We start from the raw sequence: 12,698 nt of genomic DNA, 5'->3' as shown, positions 1-12,698 counted from the left end.
GGATTATGATTCCAGATGCCAGTGTATTTCCTTCTTACTGCTTGAAGTGAGCCTTATTTTCCTGAGCCTAGCTAGCTTTAGAGTAAACATCCCAGGGAAATTCAGGTGCCGTTTTACATTTTGGCACTGCTTGCACATCTGTACCCATCATTATCACTTCCGTCTGAGTGCAAAAAGTCAGCGTATTCTCTGATAGATAAATTGGCGTCTACCCCACTGGGTTAAATCCTTGTGACGCCGAATGGTTTTATCTGAAGTTTTGTCCACGCCTTTAGTTGACACAGCGACAACATTACAAAAGAGAGGACGAAGTGCGAGGCACCTTTCTCCCTTCCTTGTAGGAAGCACTACATCAGGCTCTAGTTAATCCTCAGCAGCGATCAGCGATGGGCACTGTAAATCACCGATAAATCACCGAGCATACGTTCAGTGTTACACTTTGAGACAGAAATCTATCAGCATCAAAACCCAAAAAAGTTAAGACTAAGGAGACTACTTTCACTTACAGCTTTGCAAGCAGTTTTAAAGGAGTTCATTCTTAATCCGAGAAGGGACTCTAAGTACAGTTAGTATTTTTTTATTGAAAGACTGCCGCACTTACGCAGTGTGCCTGCAGGCAAGTTTCATAGACAGTATGTAGAATTACATTAATTGGAATGCTGCTCAGACTCTTTTGCTTTTCCTGTAAGGGAACCCTATAGTCTAAACCGATTATTTTTACTTAACAAGTACAGCAATAGCTAAAACAACATAGCATCAGAATAACAAACTCTGACATAACCACACGGAAAAGAAGTTTAAAAGTTTTCAGAATTAGAATGATGAAGAAATACACTTCCCATAGCACCAGATGGTCTTTCCAAGGCCATTAGTACAAGTTATCAGATTTAGCAAAGTATGATAACATACATTTTATATTTAGAATTTAAATACACAGTTTAGGCATAAAATTGTCCATCTTATTTATAGGTATCCTCTATACAGTAATACCCAATTCATTACAGTATTTCAACATCACCAAACATAACTGATAATGGAAATGGCCAACTCTCCCTCTTCCCTGCATTTACAGTAAAAAAAGAAGTTTACGCATACAAAGGCTTTCAAGGTATCATACCCCATACTACAAATTTGCTACCTCCTGTAATATACTAGACTCCCACAATGAATTAAAGATTTCCAGTGACACTTTGCCTAAAAGCACTCACAAACATGGTATCACAGGCTCATCTATGGCACATAGTTACGAGGACATGTTATGTATCTAAAACACAAGCAAGGGCAGGCCAAGTTCTGCAACAACTCCTGAAGCAATGGTTAAATGCCATTCAGGGGCAACCCACAGCTTACTGATGTCCATCCCCATGTCCAGTGCTTTCTAGTGCAGACAGGGCTTTATAGAGAACTTGAAGCATATTTCACAAAATGAAGTACTTACTGCTACAAAATTTCATTCCTGCCACTTTGGAGTGGCACTCCAAAGTAAATCGCAATCTTCAAACAAGAGGATTGGAATTAAATTTTTAAATTAAATGTGGTGTTAGCAAAAGATAGCAAAGTCCTCTCATGCTCCCTCTGAAATATCTTTTCTATCCATGTTGATCTACAAACTCAGCTGACAATACGACGTGCTAGTGGTTTTGCAAAACGTAATACATCAATCCTGTTACACATTCAATGTTATCTTAGTCACAAACTTGAACACATAAGTTAAAATGAAGTAACCAAAGAATCATCTTTAGTTATTCTCCATGATCACCTGATATTTTAGCAAAACTCAAAGCCTGCCTACTTTTTAAGTGTCATACATAGACATTGTCTAGCATATAAAAGTTACACCTCACGATTCATCTAAACCGGCAGACCCTGCAATTACTGTAAACGGAACACATTTAACCCTGCTGCATACACTTCCTGACTAGGTTTAAAAATATAAGCATTGGTGCCTGGTAGAAACTAAAACACTGACTCTCGGGCACAGCTGCTTTAGCTGCAGCGGCAGCTATTCTTATATTCTTTGTCATTTCAAGGTAGTATTCTGAAACTGTAAAGCCAAGGTAGGCTCACCTCTGCCGCATGGCAGCTATCTTCAGTCGTAAGGGGCAGCAGTGCCTTTCTGGCCATAATTTTCCATCACAGCTCAACTGACAGAACCAAGAGCATCTCACAAATGTATAACCAGTATCTCCAAACACAGTTCTCTTACCCGTAACAGGAAAAACTGCCATTGCACACAGAGATTATTTTTTTAGTGATTGATGGTAATGGCATCTACAAATCTGTATACATTCTACAACTCTGTAAAGTAAGTTTAATAACAAATACTAAGGGCTGACATTAGAATAGGTGCACTGTTATAGCTAAATTTAACAGCTATCTAGTTGCCCCACAGTAATTCCCTAACACAGCTACATATAAACCAGTTTAAACCTTGTTTACATCTGCTTAGCTCACGAGGACTTAAACTACAAATGCACCTATATTACAGGCTTGCACATACTGGTATAGTTTTTTGTCACCAATTTAATACTTTGTTATCATAAATATTTCAGTGCCTCACTAGACTTGCAATCCAGTCTCAAAGAAAACGCCAGTTGAACAGTTTAACTCTTTGCTTGGTTTACTTTAGTCTTGGAGGTCACCAGACCTTGAGCTCTAATAGGGGAAGGAGTCATGAGACGCATCTGCTTCAAAAGCGAGTTTGTTTCAAAATACAATCATAACTAAAAGCAAAGTCAGCCAGCTTTCCAGGACACTCTCACACAACTCTTTCCAACAGCAGAGCTATGGAGACAATAATAAACAACCTCAGCAAGGAGAAAGAAAATTCTCTACTGGCACAGGTATTCACAAAGCTAGCGTGTGCTAAAACTGTAGCTGTAGGACTTCCTCGCACGTTGGTGCCCATATGTTGGCATACACATTTTTTCCCAGCAAAGGTAAATGTAAAGATGAACTTATGCTTACTTTAAAAAAATATGGTGGTCACAATCAAGCCAAACGCACACAAAGGCACTGTAATTAAATGCAACATGCAATTATGAGATGAGTTATAGAAACTCAAAGGAAACACCCCCCCTCGGAAATATTACTACTGCTGCTCTAATATTAAAGCTTTAATGCTGTCACATTTCCTAGACAAAGGGGAGGAAAAACATTTAAAGTCTTTTCTTGTCAAAAGAAGGGGAATGTATTTGTAAACTCTCCGACAGAAACAAAGAAAGGCAAATCTCATAGTTAAGAGAAGATCTTTTAATTAGTAAGTATTTTTGTACAGTACTCTAGAATACCACAATGACAAATACTGTATCAGCAAGTTGCAAAACTACTTATGCTTCAGGCAAAGTCAAACAAGCTAGTTCATACTTGCCTTCACTCAATTTTAAGATGGGCCAACTGACTTGGCTTAAAGGGGTTTAGAGAGTACTTACCCTGTCCCTTCCACCAACAAGGCTGGGGGTATAATAATGTCCCGCCAGAGGTGGCCATAAACAGCCGCGAATAACACGACCTTGAAGTGGCTCAACTGTTAGCAAAATTAACATCTCTTTGCCTTAAAAGGAGTATTTAAGTTGTACCTTCAATTAGACAGTTATAACAGGCAGATAAGACCTGTTTAGGCATAAGGAGAAAGCAAGTGAAGACTTTTAAGCAGCACTATAAAACAAAATAAAATAAACCAAAATAAAATAAAACAAAATAAGGAATGTAGTGGCAAGAAGGGAAGATACCTGGCACAAGAGATCTGTACAAGGGAAAATAAGAAATATGTCCAAATTTAAGGCAGCTGTTCATGAAGCCACACAGATAAGTAATAAAAAATTCTGCCTAGTGGCTAGAATTCTTCATTAAAAAAATACTGTGGGCACTTAATAATTCTTCTGCATTGAGGACTTATATTGTACATTACAAAAGGCACAGAGAAGAGTTTTCATTATATTGTCTTAGTAGTACATATCAAGAAACATATACTGAGGAACATCTCCTCCCTCTTCTCTCATGACTGTATAAATACCACTATTCAACATATTTTAGATATACAATAGCTACACAGTAAATACTGGATTGATTACACAGAACATTAAAAAGATAGCAAAAAACCCACAGAGCAATTTAACAGCAGAAAAATGGAAAAGAGTGTCACATGACCTACCACTAAAAAACAGATGACATTTAAAAAAAATGGTCTGGAAAACAGCAGCCCTAGAGAAAAGCCTCTTAGCTATTCTCTTCTTGAGGGCACCCTTGCAATTTACTCTAGAGAAAATGCAACAGTGAGATGGAGGTATTATTTCTTCCCTCAAAAAGCAGCATAGCCCTGAAGACAGAATTAGAGGATGGACCAACAAAAGGATTACCAACCCAGGGTAACATTGACATTTACGCTGAAACCGCACGTCTGTGTGTGCCCGGTGGTCCAACATCAGCACTGACAGAACCGCAGGCACACAGAGGCTGTATCGCACCCCAGGGGTCCCCCACTCCAACCTCCTGCTCAGAGAAGGCCCATGAACAGCAGGTCACCCACGGCTGTGTCCACCTGGGTTTTGAGCACCTCCAGGGATGCAGACCTCTCTGGGCAGCTCTTCCAACGTGTTGGCTATCCTCACAGTCACAAGATTTTTCCTAATATAAAATCAGAATTTGCATTTTTGCAACTTGAGTCCATTGTCTCTTTTCCTATTGCTACAAACCTCCTAGAAGAGCCTTGCTCCACCTCCTCTATACTCCTGTTTGGTATTTGCTCTTCTTAAGCTGAACACACCCACCTCTCTCAGCCATGTGCCTCAGCCCCCGAATCATTCTGGTGGCCCTCAACTAGACTCACTCCAGTAGGTCAACATCTTTTTTTGTACTGGAGAGGCCATAATGGGACACAGCACTCCAGATGCAGTCCTGGAAGTGCTGAATAGAGGGGAAAAGCCACCTCCCTCAACCTGCTTCCCATATTCTTACTAATACTGCCCAGAATGCAGTTGGCCTTCTTCACCTCAAGGGCATGCCGCTGACTCAGGTTCGACTTGCTGTTCAGCAGGTACGCAGGGTTGTTTTGTCCCAGATGAAGGCATCTGCCTTTGTCAAACCTCATGAGGTTCCTGGCAGCCCAGTTCTGCCAAAATCCCTCAATGGCAGCCCTACCCTTCAGCATACGATGGGGCTGACGTTCCCCCAGGCTTGGTATCATCTGGGAACCTGCTGAGGATGCACGTCATTCCTTCATCCCAGGTTGTTAATAAAGACATATAACAGTATCAGCCCTAATATCAACCCCTGAGGGGCTCTGTTAGCAATCGGCTGCCGCTGGAACTTTGCACTGCTGATCACAACCCTTTGAGGTCAATGGTCCCACTAATTTTCCAACCACTTTACAGTCCACCTGATGAGTCCGTATTTCACCAATTGGGCTACAGGGATAACATGGGAGACCATACTGAGGGCCTTGCTAAAGTCCAAGTAAACAACATCCACCGCTCGTCCCATGTCCACTGAGCCAGGCATCCCACTGTGTTATCAATTGGTCACACGATGCTATAGTAGCCCGCACCTGCACCGATCCGAAATAGCTCTGCTCAAACTTTTTTAGGCAAGCAAAAGAGATTTTGAACGCTGCCCTCTCGCAGTCCTTAGAATCAGCAGCAGCTCAGTTCCTTCACGGCAGGGGAGCAAGAACCGGTTCTAATTACTGACTGGAGGAATAAATAACTCGGAGGAAGTGATGTGCTGCCAGCAACCAAAGGCAATTTGCAGTGTCCCAGCTAACACAGTCAATTATTTCATCTGCTTTTTTCTTCTCCTAAGATACCGCTCACTGATACTGTTTTTCTCCAATACTTCACAGCCTCCAAGGCTATCATGACAATGCTTTGAAAGACAGAACCCAAAATACTAATAAAATGCTATGGCAATCATCGTTTACAATTTGTTGTACCACTGACAGTACTGTTAGCCTAAATGACAGAAAACTGTCAATATCTCAGCTTAAAAAGTTCTTCCCAACTAGGACACATTTTTGTTTACGGTAGCAGTAGAAAGCCAAGTATCACATTTAAACATCTGCTTTGCTAATGCAATTTGGTATTGCTGGGACAGAGACAAAACCTCTGATGTTAACTACTATCCCGTTATTTTAAAACAAATCTTTAAATACACATTAAATGTTTCTTCAAATCTATTCATATTTAGCTCAATGTGCTAACCTACTACTAAACCAAAACAAGCAAAGAGATGCATACAAATATAAACACAACCACCTAAGCGTGCTTCAAGGTGCAGCCCTACTGACAGGAGTTAAACCAATACAATTACAGTTGTGTAGGTCCCTATGGACATTCTTAATAAAGATTTTTTTTAATTAATATTTTCCTGCTTCAGGTTTATGAAACATTACCTAGTTTACGTTACTCAGTATGATACTCTAGGAGCACTTTAGCATGAGAGTTTCAAAATTTCCTCCCAAAATAAACCTGGTGGTTTATCAGATTCCTTCTGCCCGCGGCCTGCAGTCACCACCCACCAAGAAAATCCCATGCGTACATCAAACAATAGTTTACAATTGGCCTACCTTCAAAACAGTAGCAGGTGATAATGTAACGATTTAGGCATTGCTGCATATAGTTTAAGTTCCCAATCCTGTAGCTATTCCGTCTGGGCAGAATCTTAACACGATGCCTCAAGTGACTTTGTGAAACTTGCCCATCCAGAGGGACTTTCATGACCAGGACAAGCGAATGCGTCTTTCAATGGCCTTCTGGTCCACTCTTTTCAGGTAATACCCTAACTACACTAGCACAAGACCAACTACAAACATGCAGAAACTTATGCTGGTTTCATCAAGGGAAATATCTTTGGACTGTTTTCTTGTATATCAGTGTAGCACATCTACGTTATAAATATACACTGGCACGTACACACCTAAGAAAAAACAAAAACGTATCGCTCCTCAGCAGAAGTTTCAATGTACAAATACTATCGCTAATATCAAATAGCTCTAAGCTGAAGCTTAACATAAACATACAGGTTTATGGGAAGGTTATAAAGACTTTTCAGATAATTGTTTTTTCTCATGCTTAATTCTGCTTGTATGAGTTTAAAAGTCCAGGAGAGTCAGAGTTCTCTGACACTTTCATTGAATGGTTAATTATCAGATAAAAAATACCCAAAAAAGTTATTTAGTCTCTTCTCCTGTAAGCCACATTTAGAATCTTTGAAACCTGTATGTTACCTGGATGAAAATAGCACTATTCCAGGCTCAACCAGCGCACACACAGGCATGCACAAAAGCACAAAACTAAACGTAAAATTAACAACAGGAACACAGAGATACTATACTAGAAGCTGTTTAATAAGTCAACAATGTCAAGACTCATCCCATTAACACATCCACACTAGTAATTCCACTCATCAGTCTACCTAAATGACTAGGACAAACCAGCATTTGGAAGCACCGGGGCCACATCCGGAAGATGAAGCCCAGATGTTGGACACAACAGCTTCCTCACTTGCACGTGCTTAGCTCTCAAAGAAGCTGTAATTTCAACCCAAGCGCCTAAGCTCCTTACACGGTAGAGAAGTAGGCTGCATATTTCAGCACGAGATGGCTGGGCAAACAGGTAGCATGCTAAGCACTGCGTAATCTAAAGTCAACGCATTCAGCGTGGGGCTGTCAACATTTAGCCACCAGGAAAGCACAGTCAGTGGGGAGGGACTCTGCAGTTCTACTCCCAGAGCGCCCAACGCAGAGATACAAAAAGGCTCTTTTCTTTCAGAGGATTTCCCCCCCCACAAACCTTCGCGGTGGGTGAGTCTATACCATCTTCATTTAGCAGCGCTGCTACTTTTTGTTTGTTAGTTTGTTTAATAATATAGCTGCTGACAGTGCACTTTTTATAAGGCAGGATGGTAGCTCAGAAGCGCAAATACCACGGTTTAGTTCCTTCACGAGTGGGGGAATCTGTACCCATATCTCCATCTTCCAGGAGAATATGCAAGCCGCAAGTCAGAGTCTTCTCTTTTAGACAGTGTCTGTTCACCTCTCCTATTTGAGGCTTGTTTAAAAAAAGGCTCTAGATTTAAAAAACCACACACACAAACACAATGGAGCACGGCTCTGTACTTTAATGATCAGGCACTTGGGGAGAAAAGGGCAGGAAATATTAGGCTTTGCATGTTTCCTCCAAGGAACATCTAACATAAAACAAACAACTTCTGAAATCAAGGATCAGAGCCTGCATGTCTCCAGTCTTGGAGGGCAACATCTTACATACCCTCTTTCTAGCTCAGTGAATCATGCGTTCTTTTTCTGGATAGCAACACGGCTTCAGCCGGGAGAACTGAAGACAACACACAGCTTGGCGACTGGGATATTCACCCGGAAAGTGGAAGATGTAGGTTGATCCCTCCAGGCAAAAAAGGAATCTGAAGCAGGGTCTACCACATTCTGAACAAATGCTTTAGCTAATAGTCCTTAAAAAGCAGCGGCAGCACCTCCTCTTCCAACTGTCTTCTAAAGCCGTCGCTGTACTTTACAGAAGACTGACTCTGCAGCACATGTTGGGCGTAATCGGAGAATTCTCACCTGACTGAACTCCCCAGGAGACTATGGCAAAATAACAACACCCAGAAAGCAGACCATCACCAGCCAGGCACCATGCTCATCATCTCTCATAGAAGCAGAAAAAAATGCAGATATCCTAGGAACTTCAAAGCTATTGGCTATACTGTGTACAGTGCTTAGGCACCTTCAGAGCTTGATGATAAAAGACTGAGGGTTTTCAGGACTGCAGTTTTGACCGCAAGCAGACAGAACAGTTCTATTAAAGTATTTCTACGGACCTACTTATTGAGAACTGTTAGGGGAGAGGGGGATCAGAATCAGAGGTATAACCTCACGTCAAGATTGCACTGAGTACTTTCATGTCTTCCCAAACTCATTACTGAGAGACAATTAACACTAAACCACAGAATACTCCTGCAGAGTGGACATTACATTGAAAATAGGAACACTTGCCAATTAATTCCAATTTAAGTTAGCTATCTACCCAGAGCTCATCTTTTTACTTAATGCAAGTTAGCAAGCTGCATAGGGTTAAAAAGTTACCCATTATAACAAGTGCACATCTGACATCTATCAGTTTGCCTATTTATTTAATCATTACAATTTTTCCCCCAATATATTACTGTTAATTTAATCTATGTATTTGATTTGCAGCACCCATTCTCTGGGCGGAATCCCACAGATATCCCCAAGCACGTGTTTGCTTTGGCACATTGTTTAAATAAACCTATTGGAAAACGCACAGAGATAACAGACAATAGAAGAGTCAGAAAACCATCTACGCTAATTATTTTAAATTCACATGTAGGATTTCAGTTATCTACATAGTATCAATGCATGCAACACGGTAATTTCAGCATTATCCTATCACTCACATAAGAGGTTTCAACATTTGCTCTCTAAGCGCAGTGATCCTTTGTATGAAGCGTCACCATGCTAGCTTTACAAGGACAACACTGCTGATCAGTATACTATACAAAAGACTAAGTACAGTACTTCCCAAATAATAAAAACTAATTGAGCAACAACTCATGCGTAACACCTCCTCAATTTTGCATATAATATTCAATCCCCTAGCTTACGTTACTGATTTAATAATGTAAAGGTTTTGGCTGAACAGTCAGCTTCAGGTTCATAAATACAATTGGAAGGCATTTCCAGAGCACGGTCTCTGGGCATCTTGAAATTTCTCAGCAAACAGTAATTGGGAAAGATCTCTGCTTCCTTCCCTCCAGCCACTCTAAACGGCACGGGATTTTTGTGTCGCAATTTACAAACTGTTTTTTTGTTATCCATCTACTCTATCCTATAACACAAAGGAGAACAAATGCCTTATGAATTACATTTCACTTGCACTGCATCAGCACATTTAGGCACAGGCAAGAGACTGAGGAAACTACCAGATGCAGAGCTGAGGGCTCTGCACGCAGCATCCTACAAAAAACCAATCGAAGATGCCTAACTACTCGGCACCCTCACAAACTCATTTGCAATTTGAAACTCGTCAAGAAAGGCAAATATTAGAAGCGATGCACTTAAATCTGAAGAGTTAACTACACTCGGCGACCCAGCATCAGTTTAACCGGGGGGGCTCGCTCCGAGAGGGGTGCACGCAGACAGCAGCCACAGTTGACTCTCTCCCGGTGTTCGTCCCGGGGTCGTGAAGGAATCGGACGGCCCGGAGACAAAACGCCCCCCGGGGGCGGGGAGCCAGCCCCCCCCCGGCCGAGGGGCTGCGAGGCGCAGGGCGGGGGAAGGAGCACCCACCCCGTCCCCGCCGCCGCCGCCGCCGCCTCCCGCCTTTGCTCCCCGCCGAGCGGGGGCATCCCCCCCGGCGGGCCGCCGGCAGACAAAAGGGAGGCGAGGATCCCCCCGCGGGCCGGGGCTGCCGCCCGAGCGGCGGCGGGAGCGGGGCGAGCGCCCGGAAATCCCACAATCCCCGCGGCCCCGGCGGGAAACCCTTCCCCGCCCCCCCGCCGCCCCCCCCCGGGGCCGTTCCACCGGGAAACCCCGGCCCCAAACCTCGCACGTGGGGGGGCGGGGGGGAAGGGGCGGCTCCGCCGGCGGGGCCGCCTCCGGCCGCTGAGGGGGCGCCAAGGGAAGGGGGGGGGGGGGGGCAGAGGGGAAGGGCCCGCCCGCCCGCCGGGGTGACCCGCCGCCTCCCGCCGCCGCGCCTCACCTGCTTGCTCCTCGCATAGGGAGGCTTCGCGGCGCCCAGGTGGTACCGCCGGGTCCGGATCTTGCCGCCGCCGCCGCCGCCGCCCCCGCCGCCCGAGGCCATGATGGGATCCGGCCCCTCTGCTGCCCCCTTCCCCCCCCACCGCTGCTCCGGCCCCCGCCGCCGCTGGCCGCCTCGTGCGGCCGCGCTCCTCCGCTGCGGCCCGGCCGCGCTGTCACCGCCTCCGCCGGGATGCGCCCGCCCGGCCCCGGCCCGGCCCGGCCCGGCCTCCTCGCCGCTCCCGCCCGCCACGCGCCGCGCGGCCTGGCGCGGGGGCTCCGCGGCCTGCCCCTCCCCGCCGCGCCACCCCCCGCGCGCTCGCTCGTGCTCTCTCGCGGGCGCGCGCGCGCTGCCTCTCACGTCCCCCTGCGCTCCCGCGCGCACCCTTCGCCCGCTCCTCGCTCGCGCTCCCGGGCGCCGGCCGGCCCCGCGCCGCCCGCCCGCCCGCTCGCGGCCGAGCCGCTGCACCCCTCCCCCCGCCGGCCGACCAACCACACAGCGCCCGCCCGGGCGGCGCCGCGTCACTGAGCCGCGCGGGCCTGCGTCACAAGAGCGGGACCGCCCGGCAGCCCCCGCGCGCCCGGGCACCGCCCGCTCGAGGGAAGCGGGAGGGGAGGGGCCGGGCTGGGCCGCGCCGCGGCGCCTCCCCGGCCCCCCCGGGCAGGGCAGGGCCGGGCCGGGCCGGGCCGCGCGGGAAAAGGCCGCGCTGGGGCGCCGGCACCCGCCAAGGGAAGCGGGGAATATTCCAGCCCCGGGCCGCGACCAGCGCGGCTCGGGGCGGGCTCGAAGGCTGGGCGCGGCCGTTTGTGACGGGGCCGGGCCGCGCCGCGCTCCTCCGCCGTCTCCCCGCGGCGCCCCGCCCGTCCCGGCGCTGCGGTGGCCCCGGGGACGCACCTTACCTACGCCGTGGCGGGCGGGAGGGGGCGTCCCTCCGCCCTGCCGGGGAGGCGGCGGCGGAGCTGGGCCGAGGGCCCGGGGCGGCAGGCGGCGCCGCCCCGGGGCGCCCCCGCAAACCCCGTCTGCGTAAGCGACAGAGCGGGCAGTCTGCGGGGTGCCGCCGCTCGTGCCGGCAGACGGGAGGCAGGTGGGGAAACGGCTTCAACGCAGCCTTTTCTTCCTCAGAACAAGAGGAAGAATGCATTTCCGTCACAAATTTTAAAAATACTTAAGTTTCTTTTGTTTTTTTTGTTCTACTGAAGTTGAGAAAAATCGATGGCTCTGCATCTTATTTAGAGCACTGATCTGCCCCGGGAATGATGGAGCAGAGCAGAAAATCACAACCACCTTCCCCACGTAGAAGTCAATAAAAACGTTCACCCTAAACAAAACAAAACAAATTACTGATACAGAATGAGACACGGGTACTTAATAGGGGAAGACGGAGCTGTGGTGGCGGGCGCGCCCCTTCCACCAAACCCAGAGGCATGTGTCGCACCACGCACCGGAGGAAAGAGTGTCTCAAACTCGGGGGCTTAGGGGAACTCAAACCAGTAAGGGCGATTCTGAAAGCCTGAGGGAACGCAAACGAGTGGCAACAGCAGAGAAGGAACTGCTTTTAGGAGGAATTTTACTGGGGAGCTCTGTACTGCGAAGCCTCTGCTTCTTGCTTCAGAGTGGCTTTTTTTAACCTCACTGGTATCTTCCCAGCTCTCCTACGTGACCTGCTCCTTCTCCATTTCTTAGTCCTGCCTTCATGGTTAGCTAAAGGAGAGAACCGTTTCTGAAAACCCAGCAGAGCAGAATTGCTTTCCGGGTATTTCTCCTCCTGAACTGCACCAGGACGTGGAACACGTGGGTTTAGAAGTCGCCTGCAAGAACCACCTCATCTTGTGTAAACTCCTGGCGTGTTACATCTGCGGACCAATTTTAGGATGAGGCTCTGTTTCTACAATATGCTTGTCAAGAGAGATCTACATCGATATAATC

The 12,698-nt window shown here is 46.9% G+C and overlaps 1 protein-coding gene across 4 annotated transcripts in view; it reads right to left on the bottom strand.

Moving 5' to 3' along the window:
* Window positions 1–10,880, bottom strand: part of NUP153 (nucleoporin 153) — a 46,823-nt gene extending 35,943 nt beyond the window's left edge. For all 4 annotated transcript variants that reach the window (XM_082319664.1, XM_082319666.1, XM_082319667.1 and 1 more), the window contains exon 1: window positions 10,734–10,880. In XM_082319664.1, the coding sequence (XP_082175790.1) occupies window positions 10,734–10,835 (102 nt within the window). In that variant the 5' untranslated portion in view covers window positions 10,836–10,880. The remainder of the gene's footprint in view (window positions 1–10,733) is intronic.
* Between the last annotated feature and the right edge of the window lie 1,818 nt (window positions 10,881–12,698).

Source organism: Platalea leucorodia (genome assembly GCF_965183815.1).
Source record: "Platalea leucorodia genome assembly, chromosome: 1".
NCBI classification, from domain to species: Eukaryota; Metazoa; Chordata; class Aves; order Pelecaniformes; family Threskiornithidae; genus Platalea; species Platalea leucorodia.
This window is presented reverse-complemented; position numbering and strand designations above follow the sequence as displayed.